Below are 22989 nucleotides of genomic sequence, written 5' to 3' on the forward strand. Positions count from 1 at the left end.
GGAAGGTGTCCCTTCCAGTCCCAGGGACTGGATGATCTTGAAGGTCCCTTCCAACCCAAACCATTCTCTGAAGACAGAAGGGTCTCACTTGGCTTCCACTCCAGACAACCATCTGAGGTGGGAGAAGCCAAGCAGAAGCAACCAAGAGCCAGGAGCCAAGACACTGGAGAAATCATTTATTGGCACAGGTGTTCCAGCCAAATACAGCACAGCTCTGCCTCACTGGTGCCTGAGCAAGCAGAGGTAAGGGGCTATTTTACAGTGCATGGAGAGCCTGCTTCACACATTTCAGACCCATAGCCTCAGGTCACTAATATATTTTGTGCTTTAAAATTAAAAAAAAAAGCTCTTTGCTATATTAGTGTTGGCAAATCACATGATTCCTCCTATACACAACCTATTACCTCCCCCCAGTAACAAAAATAAGGGGTTTTACCTTCCTTAATGCCTGTGGCTCACGAAAAAAAGTTTGTGAGACACCTCCAAGTATCTGCTTGAGCTCCCAGCAGCAGACTTGGGAACCATGCCTCAGCGCAGCATCCAGCACCTGCAGCCCCAAAGCACCCCAAATTTGGGCACTGCACCCTTGCCCAGGCATGACCTGCACACACCAAGCTGCTCAGCCACGGAGGAGAAGGGCTTTGCTCTTTCCAGCTCCCTCCCAGATCCTTGCAGGATATTTGATCAAAGGCTCATGGAGCTCCAGCCAGGCCCTTCCCCAGCATCAGTAACCCCAGACTACAGCAGATAAAAAAAAGGTCAGTGAACAGCTGAGGAAGAAGTGGTTTGAAAAGCCAGAAGGATGGAGCAGAGCAGGCGATGCACGAGGGACTTGGTGCAGGCAGCTCTGGCCAGAGCCACCCCCACAGCAAGTTCATCAGTATTTTGTTCATTAATAGGTCTAAATTTAGCCAATTCAAGGCACACACTCACAGGAAATCCTTCCCTGCTTGTTTCAGGTTCTAACAGTCAGATCAACCCATCTGGGGGTGCACAAATCCCCCTGGCCATGGCTTTTCAGCAGCATCCACCTCTGCTGCCCCACCAAGTCCCTAATCCCAGCACAAAGCTACTGTTTCCTGCCCTCCCAGTAGCAAACTGGGCTGGAAGGGGTCCAGGCTAACCAAATTCCAAGAGGCCAGTGAGCTCCCCAGCAGTCCTCTGAGCAGGGAATGCCCCAGTGTCCTGCTGTGACCCACCAGAAGCAGGAGGTTGGCAGAAAGCAGTTCCACCTCCAGCTCCACCGTACAATTTAAAAAACAAACCCAAAAATTTTAAAAAGGAAAAAAACCATGAACGAAAAAAAACTGAAAAAAAAAAGATAAAAAGCTTTAATAAAGTAACCTGAACTAGAGTCTCTTTTAGAAGGGAGGGTTTCTGCACCCAACCCACTATCAGTTAAAAGCATCAGGGACTCAGGATTATTTGTGGTTTGATCAGAGTTACATCCTCTTCCAGTACTGCTCCGTCCTGGGGATGCCAGCCACAACCTCGGACTCGATGCCACAGTGGTCCTCTCCTCGCAGGATTTTGAAGAAGCCTGGGACAACACCAAAAAAAGTCACCCTCTCCACCCATCCGAGGGGAAGGGGGCGGGGAAACGGGAATGAGGTGGGGATTCCCGGTGGCTCTCACCGTTCTCCCCCCAGTCGGTGTTCCAGGAGTTGGCCACCAGCCAGTAGGGAGTGTCCTTCTCCACGCCCCAGCCCAGGATGCGGATGGCGTGGCCTCCCACCTGCTCCCCAGACACGTGCTGGTACACCCCTGCAAGGGAAAAACACCCCAAAATGTCAACAGGCACTTCCTGGGGGCCACCCGGTATCACAAAGCCCAGAGTGGCTGAGATTAATAATATATATATGAATTATGTAATTATTAAATATTATTAATTTTGGTTTTTGGTTAAATGTGAAACTGAAACTTAGTGCGGAGTCTGGAGGAAGGAGTTCTGCATGGGCAGATAGCAACAGGACAGAAAGGAAAGGTTTTAAACTAAAAGATGGGAGATTTAGGTTGGGTGTTAGGAGGAAATTCTTCCCTGTGAGGGTGGGGAGGCCCTGGCACAGGGTGCCCAGAGAAGCTGTGGCTCCCCCTGGATCCCTGGAAGTGTCCAAGGCCAGGCTGGATAGGGCTTGGAGCAACCTGGGATAGTGGAAGGTGCCCCTGCCCATGGCAGGGATTGGAATGAGAAGATTTTTTAATCACTATCTTCCCACCCAAACCATTCCACGATTCTGTGACCAATGCTCAGCACCCTGAGCACACAGGACACCCAGACACATTTCCCAGGGGGCTCAAAGGCTGCTCACAACAAGAGTTTTGAGGTCCTAAAATCTGAGCTGTTGCTGACAGCTGAAATTTGGGGTGCTTCCCTTTAGGGCTCCTTCCCTGATCCAATCCCAAGAACTGATTCCCCTTGCTATGGATACAGGAGGTGGCATCTGCCCATGTCCTTGCCACAGCAGATACTCAAGTGTGAGGTTGAGATCTCCAAGACTGGAGAAGACAGACCAGGGCCACAAAAGAGGGACCCCTCTGGTTGAAGCTCCCCCCAACAGCCCCGTGGTGCTGCTCACCAGATTTGTACATCAGGAAATCCTCGTAGACAATGAAGGCTCCTTCCACTGGGCCGTTCTTGTAGATCTCAGCCATGATTTCCTTCTCACTGCGAGGGACTCCGTAGGATGTGATGCCTAAAAGGAAAAGAATTCCCACCATTACGATGGCACGGTCAAGCCACACAGGATGGCTCAGTGTGACCCTGCAGGAGGCCTCTTGCACTTAAATTCAGGTTAAATCCAAACCTGGCAGCTCCAGAGAGACTGACACAGCCAAGCAGGAAAAGTGGGCTCCAGCCCCACCTCTTCCAGAAGGAATTATTTAATCTGAGTCCTATTTTGTACCCAAAGACCTATTCCAGACAGCTTTAGTGGGAAGGGACATTTTTCCCTTGTACATTCTCCTTTCTAAAACCCAAAATACTCAAGGAGAAGACAATCTCCAAGAAACAGCTGGATTATCCTAAATGTGCAGGGCTGGCTGCTGCCAAGGCGCCTTGGAGGTGGCTTTGACACCAGATGGGGCTCAGCACCACACTCCTCAAGCCAGCCACGTGCACCACGAGGACTCAAACCAGTTCCACCAGTTCCCCCTTCCCAGCTGAGTCTCAGCAAACACAAACCGTGCATCTGCCACACTCAGGTTTGCTCCAGGACCACCAGAATGGAGCCTCCAGGCACAGGAGAAAAACCCACCAGGAATGGGTTCAATCCTGCCCACCCCTCCCAGCTGCCACGAGGACCTCTGGAATTGCTTTGGAGGCCACCTCCCTTACCATAGTGCTTGTCCTCCTTGTATGAGGGCGAGTAGCCAGGCTCACAGTGCCGGCTGCACCTTGGGGTGCCCCCTCCCTCCCCGGTGCAGGGGGGCCGGGTGCCGTTGACGTGGTGCTCGCAGGGTGGGATGGAGTAGGGCCGGCAGCCTGTCCAGGACAGAGGTGATGTCAATTGGTTGTCCTCAAAGACCCCGACAGCCATGCTGGAGAAGGCACCAGAAGCCCCAGGAAAGAGCTTTTCTGCCCCAGGAACCCCACAAATTAATGGGGTGCAGGTCTTCCCTCCACGAGCAACGTGTTTCCCACCAAACCTGCTTCCCACCACCTCCCTCTCCAAACATTGATAGAAAAGGTGGAAACATGAACCAGCTGGTGGTCATGACAGGGGGAGGCAGAGGGTTCCAGTCTGGAAGTTATTTTTTGAAGGGGGAACACGTCAGGAACACTCCTGACCTCATCCAAAGCGTACTGAACTGGTTCAAAACCAGCAACAACACAAAATTCACAGCCTGATTAATTCCTGCTATGGGAACAGGAGCCTTGGGGGGTGTTTTGAGGGCTCCTGGCTCCCTTCCCAGATGGGCCTCCTACCTCTGGCTGCTGCTCAGGGACCCTTGTCCCAAAGGAAGGAGCCATGGGGCCAGGGGCAGCCAGCTGAGACTGCAGAGGTGCTTGAGTTGAAGGAGGGAGCAGCCACAAGGATGCAGACCAGGAGGAAAGCATCCCAAAAATCATGAACTTTAAGCAAGCAGAGATGCCCCTCCCAGCTTCCCCAAGGGTATCTGCCAGGACTTACCCACGTGGGAATCGTAGAGACCCCCGGACACGAGGCCCCTCTCTGTCCAATACCTCCATGCACCAGAGGGGTAACCACCATTGCACCTGGGGGGAGAGGCACCAGCTCCAGCCCCAGCCATCCCATTTTGGGAGAGGCAAGGGAATGGAGCCAGCCTAGGATGGTTCAGAGGAAGGTTTGGGTATATTAAGCCTTTTTTTAGTCTGTTCTTTTCTTCCCCAGGATCTGCCTTGAGACACCAAGGTCTCAGGCAAGGAGGTAAGAGCACCCATGGCTCCAAATCCCAAAGTGCCTCCTTACCAGGTCCCTGACCAGCTTCTGCTGCCAGGAGCAAAAGGACTTGGAGACTCAACTCCCTGCCCTGTGCTCAACAACTGGGAAATCCACAGGCAAAAGGCATTGTGCCTGAAAATCAAGGATCTGGGACTAAGAAAAATCCTTCCTTTGGCTTTGGCAGCTGCCAGCTCTGTGTGGGAGAGCATCACTATGTGCTTGCAGCCATCACCACCCACTATGCTGGGGGCAGGATGTGTCCCAGTCCCTGGAATCACCTTTATGTTTCCACCTACCTCCCTCATCCACAAACCTCTGGAGGAGCTTCATGCTCCTAAGGGAGGTAACGAAGGCAGGGCTGAAGCAATCAGCACCCCCAGGGTCTGCCCCTGCTCCTCCCAACCACCTTCCAGGAGCACAAGGACCAGGAGCAGCTCACTCACCCCATGCCACACTCAAAGCCACAGCATGACAGCAGGTCCTCAGCTGACACCTCCACGCTGACCTTGGCGTTGGTGTGGACACAGATCCGGTCTGAAATCGCTTCCACGGCACCAAAAGCCTGAGGGAAACCCCAAAACACTCATTAGAGCTCACCCAGGGGAGAGAAACCAGGAAACCTCCTGGAAGTGAGAGCAGCAAGCATGGCCTGGCTGGGAGAAGCCACCCAGGAGCTCAGACACTGCAGAATCCCACAGTGTCCCCTCACAAAGGGCAACCAAGATGCTCCAAGGGCTGGAGCCCCTCTGCTCTGGAGCCAGGCTGGGAGAGCTGGGGATGGCTCTGGAGGAGAGCAGGATCCAGGGAGAGCTCAGAGCCCTTTCCAGTGCCTAAAGGGGCTCCAGGAGAGCTGGAGAGGGGCTTGGGACAAGGCATGGAGGGACAGGACACAGGGAATGGCTTCCCACTGCCAGAGGGCAGGGATGGATGGGACATTGGGAAGAAATTCTTCACTGTGAGGGTGGTGAGGGCCTGGCACAGGCTGCCTAGAGAAGTTGTGGCTGCCCCTGTATCCCTGGAAGTGTCCAAGGCCAGAATGAACAGGGCTTGGAACACCCTGGTCTGTGGATATTGTCCCTGCCCATGGCAGGGAGTTCAGCAGCAAATACAAAGGCGTGGGTTTTGCCCAGTAAATTTTATGAAGACAACACTAAACTTCCCCTGTCCTTACCCAGCAGGAGCCACAGGAGCCCTGGTCTCTTATCTCACTGATGGTGGGACAGTTGGGCCACTGCGTCCGCGAGTCGAAGTTATCAGGCAGCTCCATGTCTGCAGCAAAATCCACCCTGTGAGGAGAGGGAAATCCTGTCTCAGGAACACCAGCGAACCACGATGGGGTGCACTGCACTCTCCAGCCTCCTCTGAAGGTGGCCTGGAGGACACTTGTGTTGTTTGCTTATTGAAGGAGCATAAATACTTCTGCTGTCCTCAGACCAGGTCAGCAGCTCCCCTGGAGTGTTCATTTTCAAGGATAACAAATTGCACAATGGCTGAGCGTCTGGCAGGACACAGGCTGGATTTTCCACTCACATGCTCAATGCTTAATTCCATAAGCAGTGTCCACCCTGCTGCCCACAGCCTGCCAGGAGAGCCCCTCACCCACTCCAGATGCTCATGAAGAATCCACACAACTTTTACTGAAGTTTCACCTTCTCCTCCCTGCACTCACCTCTCAGGGAGCTTGGGCCCACCCAGGAAGGTGCCACAGAGCTTCTTCACATAGCTCATGTCAGCATTGTGGAAGTTGTGCCCTGCCTGGGGAGAGACACACAGAATCGGGACACGACTCTCCAGAGCCACCAAGAGCATCTCTGGGATCACTTTGGTGCTCCAGAGCTCCCTGAACCCCAACCAGAGTCTGACACTTGCTGCAAAGCCCAGGGGCCAAGAGCCAAGCACCTACAGACACAGAACACAGCCCATCAGGACCAGTAAGGTCCAGCTCGAGGCTTTGGACACAGCAAACTGGCCAAGGAGGGTCATGTCACCAATAACTGGACACTCTCTGCTTGTTTCCAGCCTCCTGCAGAGTCTCCTCCTCTTACATTGCTCCTCCTCCTCCTCTACTTGAGTGTATCCAACAGAGGTTTGACAAAGCTCTCAAAGCAGTGTTCATGGTTCAAATAAGAGGGGGAGATGTTGGAACCCTGGATGCTGAGAATTTTAGACTTTCTGTGCTGACAGATCTGACCCCCAGGAGAGCACTGCATTTGACCTGAGGCTGTGGAGAAGGCTTCCAAAATTGAATGACAGAACTGGGATTATGGGTGTGGAGTTTGATTAGAAGTGTGTAATATCACGTGGTGGAAAGCTTAAGAGTTTAATGGTTTAGAATATAATAATATATGTGAAGCAAGATAGAGGTTTAAAGGCAGAGGCTAATCCTTTTTCTTCACCTTCTTCTTCATGGGTTTGAGTAATATTTTGTAATTAGACAGAAAAGTCTGCATTGTGGGACACGAGTGATTAGTTACCGAGTTAAAAGTGAAAAGAATTTAAATGTCATTTCTTAATTAGATAGTTTTTCCTTAAAAGACCTTACAGAGATAGATACGGGGCCATTTTGTAGCTTGTTAGTGAAATGCTGTGGAACTCACAGCTTGTGAGACTGTGATATAGATAAGAACAACAAACATCTGAGTCTGAACACAAAACACCATCTCGAGCACTTTCAATCTCAGCCTTGGTAAGAAAAAAAAAATGAAGAACCAGAAGCTCCTATTCCACAAATTCATCCTGCTCTACTCCAAGGAGGAGCTCCACAGTTCCTGTCACTGCAGGAACCCCTGACAGCATCACCTCACTGGAGAAGCCAGCTGGGACCAAGGCTGGATCTATGTCACCACCATGGCAACACTCCCAAAGCCCAGCCACTGAATCCCACAGAGAGACCGGCAGCAATGCCTCCCCAAAAAACCCCAAATCAGCCCAGTACTCACCTTCCAGGTGGTGTTGAGCTTGTTTATGTGGTTGACCAGGTCATCAGAGAGAGGAGGGAAGTAGGGAATGCTGCGAGCGTTGGCAAAGGCCACCAGGACACACAGGAGGGACACGGGCGGCCACATCTTGGCTGCTGAACAGGACACTCCACCTGCAGCCAGATTAGAGCATTGTTGAAACACTCCCAGGGTGGGTTCAGCTGCAGCAACACGTGGGAGGATAAAATGTGGGGATGCACACATCAGATCCTTCCAGATCCCCAGCTGCCCCAAAGGTCAGGAGAGAGACACAGGAACAGAGCAACGACCCCCCCCCCTGCAGCTCAGGAGGAATCAGACAAGGCAACCTTGTTTGTTGACCACTGCAGGATTAGCAGCAGCAGAAAAATACCTTTTGAAGCAGATCCAAGGGATTTAGAGGGTATTAAAACCTGTGTTTACTTCCACAACAACAGAGAATAAGGACCAGGAGAAGGAACAAGCGACATCTATCTCCACACCAAACACATCTATCTCCACACCAAACTTCAGGCATGGGATTTGATAAGCTCTGCTCTTCCCTTTAAAGATATTACTCCAAATTACATTTTTAAGAGCCTCATTTTGGCCAGCCCATTGCCCTGGGGGTGCCACAGCCCCAGGTGTGACCCACTGTCCATGCACAGGGGGATCAGCATACACCAGAGCTGCTGCCATCCTCTGCTCCCCTCCCACTGGGGCTTTTCCCCAGGGAGCTGCAGGGAATGAGGAAAGCCCCAGTTTGGGGATCAGAGACGCCGAGAAAGAGCAGGAAAGAAAAGACCACAACCTCTCATGCAGGAGCACAAGCACCATCCAGCCCACAGACACCCCCGGGCTCTGAGATTTCCCGGCTCCCCTTTAACCTAATTCACACCGAATTGCCCAACTTCAAATTAACCCCCAGTGCCAGCAGCCACTTGTTTCACATCCCCACGTCTGACTCAGACACAACACGAGCTCCTTTATCTCTGCAAACACACCAGGACACCCTCCTCCTCCTCCTCCAAACCCTCCCAGCTCCCTCCCACCAGCCCCACATCCACCCCAAGCCTGGGGAGCACTCCAAAACCTCAGATCCTGCACAGCAGAGATATCCAGGCTTTAATTCCTGCTCAACTCAGCGAGCTGAAGGTGTAATCACCTTTGCAAGGCCGGGTTTGAACCGGACACACAGCTCCTGCCTGCCAGCAGCCCCACAGCAGCAGAGCTGGATGAGCAGGGGATGGGGATGGAGCCACACACACACACCTCCCTGCCGGCTGCTTCCACCCACTCCCAGCCAAGTTTAGCCTTTCCAGAGAAGAAAACCCAGCAGGAGTGTCCTACTTTCTGCCAGCAGTGAGCCCAGGAGGCTGCAGCTTGCTGTATAAAGGGGCTTTTTTCTCCTTTCCCACTCCTCCTTCCACCATTTATTTGCCGGCTCCCCCTGCTTTGTGCTTTCAGCAGGACGCTCAGCCCCCCAAAAAAAGCAGAGTTTCAGCAGCACTTGGGTCCTTCCACTTGTAAATATCACCTCTTTAAAGGGGTTTTATGCATATTTTCAGGGGTCTCATGAATATTTTCTTGCTTAGAGGTTTCTGCAAGAAAGGGACTCGCTGGCTGTACTCCCCTGCTTACACAGGTCACACCCAGGAAAATAAATATACATTTACAATACAACTGTGCTTTCTACCCACAACAGGCCACAGAAAGCCTGCAGGTAACCAGCCTGAGCTGGAGAACCTTTTAAATGAAAAATCTTATAAAAATAATTTTAAAAAATGCACACACACACAAATTTCAAACCCCACAACCCTCTGTACTTCCTGCAGTCAACTCGGTATTTTCCCATAGCATAGGCAGGAGGTGTTTTTGAGGCCAGAAGTCACATGATTACACTTTTTTCTTCCAGCAGGATGTTTGTAAATCTGCTGACAGGCTGAAAACCACCCATCGATGTGCTGCTCACACCCAGCTTTTGAGGGAGAGACACGGGACATCTCTCAACCTCGGGTCACCAGACCACACTCTCCAGGCAACCCGAAACCAAACTGAAAATAGATCCCAGCAGTTTCCCCTGAAAGAGGCAGAGTTTCAGCTCTGGCTGCTTTGCATCTGCACCATGGACATGGCCCAGGGCCAGCAAACCCAGCAAAGCAAATAGCTGGGAGCCAAATGGCTCTTGAGGCAAAAAAAAACCCCCAAAAAACAACAACAAAAAAAACCCACCAAACCCCTCTTGCCAAGTCTCCTGTGGGCATGAAGCCTCCCTGTGGGTCATGAGAGAGCTGTGAGCGTCCAGCCTGGGGAAGAGAAGGCTCCAGAGAGACCTTAGAGCCCCTTCCAGTGACTAAAGGGGCTCCAGGAGAGCTGGAGAGGGACTTGGGACAAGGCACGGAGGGACAGGACACAGGGAATGGCTTCCCACTCACAGAGGGCAGGGATAGATGGGACATTGGGAAGGAATTGTTCCCTATGAGGGAACAGGTTGCCGCAAGAGATGTGGGATGCCCCATCCCAAAAACCATTCAATGTCAGGTTGGACAGGGCTCTGCTGAGCAACCTGACATACAGTTAAAATACATAGTGAAAGACGTCCCTGCCCATGGCAGAGAGGTTGGAATTAAATGCCCTTTAAACACTCCTTCCACCCCAAACCTTTCTATTATTCTACAAGGTTTCCCTTGGCCGTGAAATTTAGGGTAGTGGGAGCTGACACCCAAGATCAGGTATCCCAAGATCTGTCTGGAAAAGGAAGGGGAAATCTTCATCCCCATGGGATTTCTTCCTCCCTAACCCCCCTTCTCCCTGGCTTTATCCTGCGTACAGCAGGTCTATAAATAGGACACAGGCACGGGACTGGCAGGACGGATTCCCACCAGCCATGGGTCACATGCAGCCCAACCACAACAACCCCAGAGACGCTGCAGCGACAAAAAGCTGCTGGTTTCCTCCCTCACCCCCTGTCCCAGCTGATCTGAGCAGCAAAACTTCCCCTGGCAGCATTATCACACCGGTGCTTCCCCCAGCACCGCTATCTCCTCCTCACACCTAAAACCTCAGGGCCGTTTAAACCCCAGAGCAGCAGCCCCAAAACCAGAATTGCATCACAGCTGCTGCACCCCAACATCTGCCCCCCAATTCATGCACAGCAAACACGGCAGAGGAGTTTCCCAAGGAACCCCAGCAGATCCTTTCCCTTTGCACCCCCACAACATCTCCAGAGGTGCCTCAGCTTCAGGATAAGCCTGGCTAAGGTTGATCCTCACACAGCTCACATCCCACCAGTTCATGAGCCTGGAAACAGGAACAAGGGTGTTGGGCTTGTCAGCTTCACCCTGAAGAATTCCCCAGGTGGCGGGAGGATGTTTGGGGGTCACAAAGAGCCCCTCAAGTCGCTCCACTTTCCCCTGGACTGAGAGCAGGGAATACTTTGAGATCCAAAGCATCTGCTCGTGCCGCTTCTTGAAGGATGAGCAAGAAATAAACACCCACCAGCACACCTGACCCTGGGCGGGACGGGACACTCACGATTCAGCCAGCTGGTCGCTTAGAAAGAGGAAATTTGGGGCAGCTGAGTGCAGCCCCCTCTCCCAGCGAGGAGGAGGCAGTGAGGCCGAAGGCTCTGCAGGAGCTGCTCGCAGCAGCTGCAGCCTGCGAGGGAGGAGAGCAGCTGAAGGGCTGTGGCTGTGCTGGTGCTGCAGCATCCACCCACAGCCCTCTGTGCTGCCGCAGAGGAGGAGGAGACACCACCCAAGAGCCATCTCCATCCCTCCTGACCAGACCGGGCAGCCAGGGCAGCTCCCCCACCTGTTTTCCCGTGGACAGAGCTCCTGACACAGTCGAATCCTGATATCCCAGCCCTCAGCAGGATCCCACATCACCTTTCCAGCAGCCAAGGAGGACACACAGCAGCGAATCTCTTCACCTTTGCACCACAAAGGTCTCCTTCCCCAAAACAAAGCCCACAAGTCTCACTTAACTTGATTCAAGAAAAAGCAACAACCCAACCCCCAAACTGGCTATTCCCAGCCCGGCTCACATGACTCAGCCGTGGCAGGTCAGACCACAGGTAAGTCACAGCCCTAAAGCATCTCCCAGCCCCTGCAGGCACAGACGGAGGCATCCACACCTTCCCCAGGGCTCTGAGGAAGGTAAAAGCTGTCCCACCCTCCCTCCTACAACACCCCCCAGCCCTCCAGGGCCAGGGGTGCTCAGCACAGCCCAAATCATGTGTCCTGCTCAGCACCAGCCCTTAGCCTGGGCCGAGCTTTGTCCTTTGTTCTCTTTGCCAGGGCTTGTGACTCCAAACCACAACAAAGCGAGCCCAGGAAGGCTCAGCTCCAGCCCCAGATCCAGCTCAGCCTGCTGCGTCACCAGGTGAGCTCGGCAGCACCAAACCTGGTGACTGCATTACAGCTCTCGCTGCATTAACAAAGCTTGAATTATTTTTTCGACCAAGAAAAAAACAACATGAGGCAAAGCCAGATCGCTAACACGGGTCAGAACACGGGTCAGATAACAGAATCCTAGAGAGGTTTGGGTTGGAAGAGATCCTAAAGGTCATCTAATTTCAACCCTACTAGACCTGACGAAATAATTCCCTCCTGAGCCAAGCTGCAGCACTCACCTCTGCAGCTTCCATGCACAGAAAGCACAAGATTCCTCCCCAAATAAAGCTACACTGATTTTTCTTTTTTTCCCCCCTCTTATTCTTACAGGCCAATCCATAAACCAGAGTCTTGCACAAGCCCCCAGACACCAAGTGCTCGGGAAATCCTTTCCCTTCGAGGGAAACGACAGAAGGAAGCGATCTTTGCTACATCACCATGCCCGCAGAGCATCCCTGAGAGTGGGGTACGGGGGTGAGAGATTCACTCCAGGCCAGAGGAAAGCAAGGCAGCTTCTCCAGCGCCATTCCCAAGCCATGGTCCCGGTCCAAACCCAGGCTGGGCTGTGTGTGCATCACGGGATGTTCCCAGAGTGCCAAACCTCGGCGTCAGCTGACGAGCAGGGCTGCGCTGTTTTTCCTGTCTCTATCATAAAAACAAGGCTTCCTCTCTCCTCCCGTGACCTTTCATGAAGGCTTGATGCCTTTTGAGGGCTCATTTTCCCCGCCACAACCTCCGTGGGATGCAGCGCATCCCCCTCCCTCACCCCGCATTCCGCATCCCGCGCCAGCCCCGGACAAAAATCCCCCAAAACGCCGCTGGAAAAAGGGGGAGACGCTGCTGCTGCTGTCCCTGCGGGTGTTCCATGGCCCTCACGGAGCCGTGCAAGGGGGTGCCCCATTTTCCGTGTCCCTTGACCCTAAGCATCCCCTCCCTTACCGCTCCTCGCCGTGCCCGCGCCCGCTGCGCTGCTTGTGCGCGTCCCCGGGACCCTCCGGCGCTCACAAACCCCGCTCGGTGCCCACGGCTGGGGCAGCTCCCGGAGGCTGAGTCATTCCGCCCGGCCCGCCCCCGGTGTGACAGCATCCTGCCGTCAGCCCGCCCCCAGAGCCCGCCTCCCTCCCTCCCTGCTTCCATCCATCCTTCCCTGCCTGCTTCAATCCATCCCTCCGTCCATCGCTGCTCCCCTCCTTCCTCCATCCCTGCCCCTGCAGGCTTCCATCATCCTCCTGCCCCCCTGCTCTGCTTCCATCCCTCCTCCTGCCCACCTCTACCCCACCTGTTTTTTATACCTCCTCCCTGCCTGCACCCTTCCTCAATTCCGCCTCCAGCCCACCTGAATCTCCAGCCTGCCTCTGGCCTTCCTCGATCCCGCAGGTGTTCCGCCCTCTGCCATCCCATCCTGCATCCTTCCTCCTGCCTTTCTCCCTTCCTGCTGTGCTCCATCCCGTTTTGTTTTCAAGTTCCAATCTGCCTGCATTCCTCCTCAATCCACCTTTATCCCTGCTTAATCCCATCCACATCCTTCCTGCTTCCTTCCTCCATCCTATCTCCATCCCATCTAGTTTTCCTCCAGTAACCTATCTGGATTTTTCCTGAATCCCACCTTTGCTATCCCATCTCCATCCTGCCTCTATACCTTTTCCTTCCTGTTTCTCTCTTCCAGCTGGCCTCTCTCCCACTTGGTTTTCCTCCTCCAACCTGCCTGTATCTTTCCTAAACCCTCCTGCATCCCACACTCATCCCTTTTCAACTCCACCTGCATCACACAGGTTGCCCAGAGCAGCTGTGACTGCCCCTGGATCCCTGGAAGTGTCCAAGGCCAGGCTGGATGGGGCTTGGAGCAACCTGGGATAGTGGAAGGTGTCCCTGCCCATGGCAGGAGGTGGAATGGGATGAGCTTTAAGGTCCCTTCCCACCCAAACCATTCTGGGGTTCTGTGATCCTCCTGCTTTCCTCCTCCAGCCTGCCTCTATCCCATCTAATTTTCCTATTCCACCCTCCTTGCACCCCACCACTATCCTGTCTCCATGCCACCTCTGTCCTGCCAGCATCCCTTGAAGTTTTCATCTGGAAATGCAGAAATATTTTCACTGTGTTGCTGTGCTGACTGACTCTTTCGTCCTCATTTTGACCAATTTTCAGCATTATGAACAACAGAAAAATCATCTCAGGGACCAGTTTCAAGACCTGTTCTAAACCACAATGACACTAAAGCTTCTCTTTAATGAGAAAAAAAAACATATCTTTTTATTATTATTTTCTCACCCTTCTCTGTGAGGAGGAAGAGATAAAAACTATACTCCCCACCACTCTCAGAAATGAAAGGACCATGTGGCCTGGAACCACAAATAATTAATCAGTGATAAAAAAAACAGTGAGCATATTCCTTTATTCCCCCTGTTTCCATTTCCAATCAATCAATTTTTGGTCACATCACAGTTTTAAAGATTGATTTTGGTTTGAGAAGATTTCCTAGTGAAGTGATGAGAAAAATCAGAATAACATTTAATACACTTGACTGCACAACCCAGTATTTAGGCAGTAAAATGGGAGATGTTTTTGATGTGTTTAAATGTTTTTATTCTTCAATGCTCTATGTGCAATGGCCCTTGGACCACTGCATGCCTTTGCATGTAATATTTAACCACCCCTTCCCTATGTTTTTATTTGTGTTTTAGCTATTAAAATATTTTTTTTTTAAATCACTTGTAATTTGCCTAACTTCCCTCTGACTCCACAGGATTTCTTCGCTCTCCTTGTGAAGGTTGATTTCAATTTTCCACATGGTCTGCGAGGTTTAATTGGCATAAAACACAGGAGAAATAATCTGGATTTCGTCATGCCCTTTGCACAGTCCAGCTCCAAAAGCCTCAGTGCCTCCAGCCATGTGGAGCTGCAGTCAGGACATCACTTAACACTGATTTATTCCAGTAACTCAGTCAGTTCCCTCTGAATTCCCCACACCTCCTTATTTCCAGCTGGGTTTTCACCCAGAAGTCGCAGAAGAGCAATTTTAAACCTCTTTAAACCATAAAACACCTTTTATTTTGCCTTGCTCTGTGTCACCAGGGATCCCATCCTTCAGGCTCTGCTGGTGAACTCTGCGGGTTGCTCAGGAGGGTGCAGCCACCTGTCTCTCCTGCAAATATTTGGTGTCTTTTTCAAGAAACGAAAGTATGAACTAAAACTTTGCACAGACTGCTGACTTTCTGCCCTCTTTGGGGAAGTGTCAAAGTTGCTGCCCCTATTGCAGTTGGTTTGGACTGAGAACATGTCAGTTTTTGAGATAAGTTGATCATTTTTGAGATAAAATGCTCCAAGGGCTGGAGCCTCTCTGCTCTGCAGCCAGGCTGGGAGAGCTGGGGGTGCTCACCTGGAGAAGAGAAGGATCCAGGGAAACCTCAGAGCCCCTTCCAGGGCCTAAAGGGGCTCCAGGAGAACTGGAGAGGGACTGGGGACAAGGCATGGAGGGACAGGACAAGGGGCAATGGGCATGATGGGATATTGGGAAGGAATAGTTCCCTGTGAGGGTGGTGAGGCCCGGGCACAGGGTGTCCAGAGAAATTATTGCCCCATTCCTAGAAGTGCCCAAGGCCAGGTTGGATGGGGCTTGGAGAAACCTGGGATGGTGGAAGGTGTCCCTGGCCATGGCAGGGGGTGGAATGGGATGAACTTTTAAGGTCATGCCAACCCAAACCATTCTGTGGTTCAATGATAAGTTGTTTTTACATATGATGCTGAATGCAGCCAGGAAAGTTTCCCCATTTGAGACTTCCTAGAGAGTTCACAAATCTCATGTGTGCCCAAGCCAGGCATGAAACAAATCCCCTTTTTTCTCATCGTATTTTTTTACCATATCAGAAAAAGGTGAATGGTGTTTGCTGAGGCTTTGGCCTCTGGAGCAAAATCCACCACTACAGGAACAAGATAAGGAAATGGGTCAGGAGGCCTTGGGCAAACCTCTCTTATCACTGATTAAATCAGTGTTGATTGAATCATGGTGTGCCTGCTTCAGCACTGAACTGCAAATAGTTTTTGAGGAGGCTGCTGTGGGTCAACACCTATAGGTTTTAGAAAAAAAAACAAGTTTCTATGTAAATTCATCTCCTACCTTAATGTTTTTAATGGTCCTAATTAATGCAGGTATGGCTTTTTCATCTACAGGGTTTAAAACCATCATTGCTTACAAAAAGGGTATGAAATGCATGTTTATTTAATAATCAAATAGATCTGCTCTGCTTGGAGTAGTAGTGAATTGTGCTCCTCCCTGAACCCAAAGCCTGTCCAGCTGGGCTGCCAGATGTCCTTTGGGGAAAATCCACCCTGATTTTTCCTGATTCATCCCTTTCAGATGCTTTTAAACGCTATAATTTTACTGCTGAGGCAGCGTTACAATATTCTACTCTGAAGTTCTTTTATTCCTGGCTTTATGTCTCTCTTTAAGCATCATCCCTGAAGTGTCCAAGGCCAGGTTGGACAGGGCTTGGAGCAACCTGGGATAGTGGGAGCTGTCCTTGCCCATGGCAGGGGTTGGAACGAGATGAGCTTTAAAGTTCCTTCCAACTCAAGTATTTCTATGATTCTAAGATTTCTGTGACATGATTTTGCAGCTGACTCTCTCTCCCCGGCAGCAGCAGAACATCTGTGAGGCCTTGATGGGAATAATCATGGTTATTACATGGTTGCATCAGCTGCCAAGGTAAAATACTCACCCAGGGCAACTAAAACAGGATTTTGTAAAGCCATAACGCTGCCTGAGAAATCCTTGCTGGAAGGGTTGGGCCCTGATGTAATCCTCACCTCTCCATGAGAGCTGGGGCGTCCTGAGCTCCAGTCCTCACCCCCCAAGCCTTCAGTGTCTGCCAGAGTCACTGCTGGAGCACGTGGCTTTAAAAACCTCGCTGGAACATGCCTTGGGTGGGCTGTTGGCTAATTCTGAGGGATTTAGGCTTGTCTGGGGGAAGTCGGGGTTTGTTGACCAGATTTTTTCTGTCCAGACAGAAAATGAGCTTTGCTGCCTCCTTGAGCAAGAGAGGCTGTCCTGGCTGCTGGGGGCTGTGTGCTCCTGGTGTGGATGGGAGATAATTTGAGGCATCAGGGAGTCTTGGCGTCCTACACCCCCTGGACACCCATCAGCAGCACCTTTAGCCTTGTGCTGCTGATGCTGCTTAAGAGGCTGAAGGCCTCTTCTAGATCTGGAGGACCGTGCAAAATCCTCCCCCCTGCTTTCGGCAAATCCTTGCGAGCAGGGAGCGCTGATTCCCCGAAAATTCGGTGCAAACAGGGAACTCCGGTTACACAACCCCGCGGGCGCGGTGACTCAGCCGGGCTGGCTCACGAGGAGCCCTGTGACCGCCGGGAGGTGACTCGGGAACAGGTGACATCAGCAAAAAGCTTCTTCCCACCAGGGCTGGGACCCATCGAGCCCAGAGCTGGGCCAGCAGCAAGACTTCCAGGGCTGAACTTGCTGGCCCTGGATGGATGTGGGGAGGCAAGGACAGGGATATTATTCATTCCTGCAAAGTTTATGTCCCTTTGCAGTGTGACTAAATTGATCCTCAGCACCAGTGTAAGGCGGAGTCCTTGTCTAGATTAAACATTAATAGTTTGATGTATTTTTATTGAGAATCTCTCCTTGGTTCCCGTGCTCCATCCATCCTGTCTTTCTGGGGTGTCTCCCCTCCTAATTCAAGCAAACAGCATCAGCTGTGCCCAAGGACATGCCCAGCTGTTCTCATCCAAAGGTGGAAAAGTTTTTCTTCATATGTGGCACATCAGAGAGGCAGAGAACAAACTTGTCCCGTGTCTTGCTTGAGACAGAGCTTTGTAGACCTGTGTGAATGTCACTGCTCAGCATGGCCAGACCTCTCTCCCCACTCTCCCAGCAATTTTTGGCTGCAGCACTCCTGGAGCCAAAGGTGGAACTTTATCAGATCTGAACTTTTCTCCATGAATCTGACAGACTTTTGAATCTATGGAAACTTGTTTTGTATTCTCTCTCTGCCCTGGCAAGGAATTGTGTTTTTCTGCTTTTGGAGCTGGGGCAGCTCCCCAGAGCTGTGTCCCCATCAATGTGGGGCTGGTTGGGGCAGCTGCTCTGGCCCCAGGTAGTCCAGGAGGTTCCTTTTGGAAACACCTTAAATCCAGAGCACTTTTGCCATGTGCTTTCCATACAAAGTGTCACAGAATAATTTAGTTTGGAAAAGCTCTCTGAGATCATTGAGTCCAACCATCCCCCAGCACTGCCAAGGCCACCATCCACATGGCTCTTAAATCCATCCAGATGTGGAGACTCCACCACTGCCCCCGACAGTTGTGCCAGGGTTGGAGAACATTTCTAATGAAGAAATTATTCCTAATATCCAATCTAAACCTCTCCAGGTACAACTTGATGTCATTTTCTCTTGTCTGGTCCCTTGTTCTCTGGGAGCAGAGCCCAACCCCCCCTAGCTGTCCCCTCCTGTCAGGGAGTTGTGCACAGCCAGAAGGTCTCCCCTGAGCCTCCTTTTCTCCAGGCTGAGCCCCTTTCCCAGCTCCCTCAGCCTCTCCTGGTGCTCCAGCCCCTTCTCCAGCTCTGTCCCCTTCCCTGGACACGCTCCAGCCCCTCAATGTCTCTGTTGTCAAGAGGGTCCCAGAGCTGTCCCCTGCACTGGAGGTGCCCCAGCAGTGCCAGCACAGGGGATGGGCACTGCCCTGGTCCTGCTGCCACCCCAGAGCTGGGACAGCCCAGGTGCCTTTGGCCTCTTGCCCACCTGGGCACACCTGGCTCATGTCCAGCTGGGTCACGCATGTTCAGACACTTTGGAGCAGCCACTGTGATCTCTGTTCCCTTTGTGGTACACACCTGACTTTGCTCTTGCTCCTGCCATACCCCAACCTCCAGGGAACTCAGGAGTGCTGGGAAGTGCTCAGGACTCAGCTGCTCTGCCCGGTCATCTGATCCTGACCTCATCTTTCCAGTTCTTGCTGAGGCTGTGCTTTTGAGCCACTCGGCTGCAATCTGTGTTCGTCCATCCTGGCTTGTGACGAAAAGCGGGACCTGACTTCCCCTCTGTGCCCCTCTGGGTAACCCACTGCCCACATGACAGATGTAGGATGGGAACATCTAAGGGTGAGGACCTTATGGTTCAAAAAGAAACTCCCAGCTGGCTCCAGAGGAGAAAATCCACTGAAAAGAAGAAGTGAGAGAGAAGTGGGGACAGTGACATGTGAGAATTTGTATCCAAAGCACTTTTCTGTGAGTGTTGTACAGAGGGAAAGCAAAACCCCTGTTCCATGTCCTTTGCTCCTCTGCATGACCAGTGTGTCAGTCCCTTCCAACCAGCGTAACTTTGCCATCCTGGCTTTACTGGGAGAGCTCTGGGCACAGCTTTTTGAGGGAGTGTTTCACAATTTGGCCTTTTTCTGCAAGCTCAGAGATTGGCCATGGCCCAGATCAGAGCCTGAACAAGGGGATCACCTGAGCTCTTGGCTCCTCCTACACTCACCTGAGCCTTCCTTCCCAACACAGAGTCGGGAAGGTGTTTTCCCAACGTGTCTGGCCAAGGAATGGGGCTGTGTTTGCCCTTGTCTATTCCAGGAGATCCCCAGGTTCTCATTTGTGTCTGTGACTTCATCTCTTGATGTCTCCTGCTCACAGCGTGAAATACCCATTGGATGGGGGAGTTCCTTAGGCCCAAGCAATTGTTCCATGTGTTTTTGGAAAGGTGATACAGGGATGGAGACTGTGTCTGGTACAGGCAGAATTTGGCTTTGGGGAGAGACCATTTTCTCTGCAGAGAGATTTTTGGTTTCCTCTTGGCAGAAAGGAAACTGAGGCATGAAGGCTCCATCCCACAGTGAGTCCAGCTGGAGAAAGCTGCAGTGCTGTCCCATGGAGAGCCTTGCTGCAATGCCTTCATAGTGCTGCTGGCACCCTCTGACTGCCTGCAGAGCCAGAAGAGCTGCTGGCTCCTAGCAGGAAGGGAAACCTCCCAAAATTCTTCAGAAAAGGGTGTTTTTGGTGCTCCAGTGAAAGGTTATCTCATCAGGCACCGTGCCAGGCTCTGGTGACGTGGGAGGGTCTGTCACATGCCACCAGCCACTCGGGACCCATTTTTTCCTGGCATCCCTGTTTTTCCCTGTTCTCTGCTTTGTTTATACTTGAGCCTCAGGGGGAAATGGAAACAGGAGGAGAACTGGTGGGACTGGAAATTGGGGTCATTCCTAAGGAGCTGGGGCAGGAAGGGCAAAGTGCCAGGAGGGTTTTCTGATGTCAGCAGCAAGGGACCCGTGAGATGGGTACCTGGACCTGTTTGGGATGTGGAAGAAACTGGAAGTACATTGGATCTAATTTTAATTTAAATTTAATTTATTTAGCAAATTAAATTTATGCACATATTTATTACAAAAAATATGTGCAGGACAAGGGAGCCAGCGGGGAGTTTCTTGAGGCAGAAGTGACATTCCTGTAAGAAGAGACACGCTGTGCCATTCATCCCAGCAGGATGAACCTTAGAAAGTCTGGGTTTGCTGGAGGAGGCCAGACCAGAGGGAAAACCTGTCTGGTTCAGGCTGCTCTGGTTTTTGATGCCATCTCGTGGTCCGGGAAGGTTTTACAGAGGGATGCGTGGAGCATATTTCCTTGGCTGAGCAGAAAACTGTGGATTTGGGCAGCTCCTGCTGTCACTTCCCTGGCAGAATGGTGAAATCTGCCCCTGGCCCTGTCACTTTGAACAAATCTCATTCCTAAAGGATGATTTCCATCATCTTATCCCATGTCTGTTTGGGAATTGCCTTCCTGAATACCTCAAGGGAGCTGGGCTGTCTCATCCAATCTCATTTTAAGCTGTGAGGGCTGGAGCCCCTCTGCTCTGGAGCCAGGCTTGGACAGCTGAGGGTGTTCACCTGGAGAAGGATCCAGGGAGAGCTCAGAGCCCCTTGCAGGGCCTAAAGGGGCTCCAGGAGAGCTGGAGAGGGACCTGGGACAAGGCATGGAGGGACAGGACACAGGGAATGGCTTCCCACTGCCAGAAAGCAGGGATAGATGGGATATTGGGAAGGAATTGTTCCCTGTGAGGGTGGAGAGGCCCTGGCACAGGTTGCCCAGAGAGGGATCCCAGCACAGAAAGACAAAACACATTCAGAGCCCAAAATTCTAGGGGTGTGTGCTCCAGGAGTGAAGAGGAAGCTGAGCACCATAAAACCTCCACGTCCAAGAGGTTTGATCCTGTGTTGCTGCAAGCCTGGTTGCCCAAGAGCAGCCCACGTGTTGTGGTGTACAGCAGGAATCTCTGCACAGCTTGCTCAACATCTGCAGCTGCAGGGATTTGAGGGAGTGCCTCCAGGCTGGCATGGGCAAGGCTTCCAGCTACGAGCAGACCATTCCAGGGGATGCAGAAAAGTGAGGAGCAAACGCTGACCTGTCTGACTGTGGAGGTTTGGGAGAGGTTTTGTGTGCTGTTCTCCTCTGGTATCACTGCTACAGAAGAGTGTGGGGGGTAACAAAGCTTTATTTAGGTACTCAAATGAGCTGATTTCACTTGTATCTGTAAGAACTCCCAGTTTAGGGTGATAATCCCTGTGGGTTCAGAGAGACAGGGTGACAAAAAATTGATTTGAACATCTCCTGGATAGAAAAAAAAAAAAAAAAAAAAAAAAAAAAAGTGGCAGCATCTCTCCTTGGAAATCTGTTTGGAGGTGAGGATTGTGAAGGTTCGATAAGGGAGCAGGTCCCAAGGACAAGCACAAAGGTGCTAAAGACTTATAAATTATCTGTAAAGCATGAAGAATTCACCAACTGAAGAGCAGCCTCCCAGGTTTGCACTGGAATTACCCCGAGGGGGGATGTGAGACCATCTCACAACAGCCACACGGGGCTGGAGCCGGCTCCAGGTTTTCTCCCATGACTGATCTCCAAGGCGACTCCACCCCTGCTGCCTCCCCAAGCACTTTCCAACCAGCCAAATCCTTCTGATAAATATAGCAGGAGGAAGGCAGCAGGTTTGGCTGGGGACAGGCAGAGGGAACTGGCTCTGGGACAGCTTTGTGGTCATTGCAACAGAGTCACGTGTACGTGCTTAAACTAGGACCTAAGCCTAAAGTTATGCTGTCCTGGGACTTTGGAGAGGTCTTGGGGTTTGGAGGGGAAGTTGGCAGCTGGTTGTTTTTCTCAGCTGATGGGGTAACAAGTCAGCTGGATTGGAATGGGCTTTTTTTAGTTTTGAGGTGACTTTTCTCTCCAGGGAACAGGGTGGCAGATGTCCCAACACACAGCCGTGGTCATGGCACAGTCATGGAACCATGAATCATTTGAATGAATTTAATGGAATGGAATGAAATGGAATAAAATGGAATAGAATAGAATAGAATAGAATAGAATAGAATAGAATAGAATAGAATAGAATGTCACTATCTCCAGCTCTGCCTGGGCTGAAGGAGTAGCTGTGATCTTCATTTCCCTCCTACCCCTCATTATTCCTCAATATTCTTCTTCCAGCATCTTTTATTTATCTGCCAAGGCATCACTTGGCTGCAGGAAGCTCCTGGCATGGGAAAAGAGGTGGTGACTTCTGGCTGCAGCCTCCACTGTGCCAGTCACCTGCCCCTGGGATGGACCTGAGGGTCTGAGGGCTGCCTAAAAGCCGTGGGGTCTTCCAAGAGGGGCCTTGCTGCATTTTCCAAGCATGTGCAGCCTCTCCAAGGATTTGTACCTGGCAAACTCTATTTGCTGGTGCTTGCAAGGGCCATGAGCTCCTGGGACTGCCCCATTAAGGGTGGACATCACCCATGGAAGTCCCCACAGAGCAGGCAGGTGTCCCATGGGATGGGCTGTGACACCAAGTGCCTCTTGTCCCATCTGAGGGGTCAGGGATAGCCCTGAGTCTGTCCAGCACCAGGCACAGTGAGGTCCTAACCCTGAACTGGCACCCACCCAAGGCGACAAACGCCACAAAAAGAGGGGATCCTCTCCTGGGAATTGCTGTGAACAGGGCTAGGCTCTCCCAGCATTGTCTCCCCATGGCCTTGAGCATCTCCCTGGCCGCCGTGGTGCTGAACTGCACGTTCCAAGGTGAACGAGGCTGAACAAACAATTGCCCCCCAAAACGACCCTGGCGCCTGCTGGGGAAGCCCAGACTGGTGTTTGTGCCAGAAGACACACAAACATCTCGGCTGAACAGCCCTGACCTCCTCCTCCTTCCCCCTTTTTCTGCTTATCTCTGCATCCCTGGGGTAACCCAGAGCAGAGATATTCTGGGAGCCCAGTGCTGCCGT

At 51.8% G+C, this 22989-nt stretch overlaps 1 protein-coding gene across 2 annotated transcripts; it reads right to left on the minus strand.

Annotated features, from left to right (window-relative positions):
* Nucleotides 1-161: 161 nt before the first annotated feature.
* Nucleotides 162-12826, minus strand: CTSB (cathepsin B). Of its 2 annotated transcripts, none has more exons than XM_038133135.1 (10): nt 12719-12826; nt 7343-7494; nt 6073-6158; nt 5575-5689; nt 4847-4965; nt 4131-4216; nt 3335-3481; nt 2577-2693; nt 1636-1764; nt 162-1540 (listed from the first exon to the last, which is right to left on the minus strand). In XM_038133135.1, exons 2-10 carry the CDS (start codon nt 7466-7468, stop codon nt 1443-1445), a joined length of 1023 nt encoding a protein of 340 aa, XP_037989063.1. In that variant the 5' UTR covers nt 7469-7494; nt 12719-12826; the 3' UTR covers nt 162-1442. The 2 variants fall into 2 exon arrangements, with proteins under 2 accessions (XP_037989063.1, XP_037989062.1); XM_038133134.1 differs by having other exon boundaries at nt 12673-12808.
* Between the last annotated feature and the right edge of the window lie 10163 nt (nt 12827-22989).

This window comes from Motacilla alba, chromosome 3 (assembly GCF_015832195.1).
Source record: "Motacilla alba alba isolate MOTALB_02 chromosome 3, Motacilla_alba_V1.0_pri, whole genome shotgun sequence".
Lineage (NCBI taxonomy): Eukaryota > Metazoa > Chordata > Aves > Passeriformes > Motacillidae > Motacilla > Motacilla alba.

Bases quoted from the DNA above. Each gene is read 5' to 3' on its own strand.
- CTSB (XM_038133135.1), bottom strand. From the start codon at position 7,468: ATGTGGCCGCCCGTGTCCCTCCTGTGTGTCCTGGTGGCCTTTGCCAAC. The intron at 1,765-2,576 runs GTGAGCAGCACC...TTTCCCTTGCAG, and splicing joins TTTCCTGATGTACAAATCTG to GGGTGTACCAGCACGTGTCT. The intron at 1,541-1,635 runs GTGAGAGCCACC...GTGTTGTCCCAG, and splicing joins CACCGACTGGGGGGAGAACG to GCTTCTTCAAAATCCTGCGA.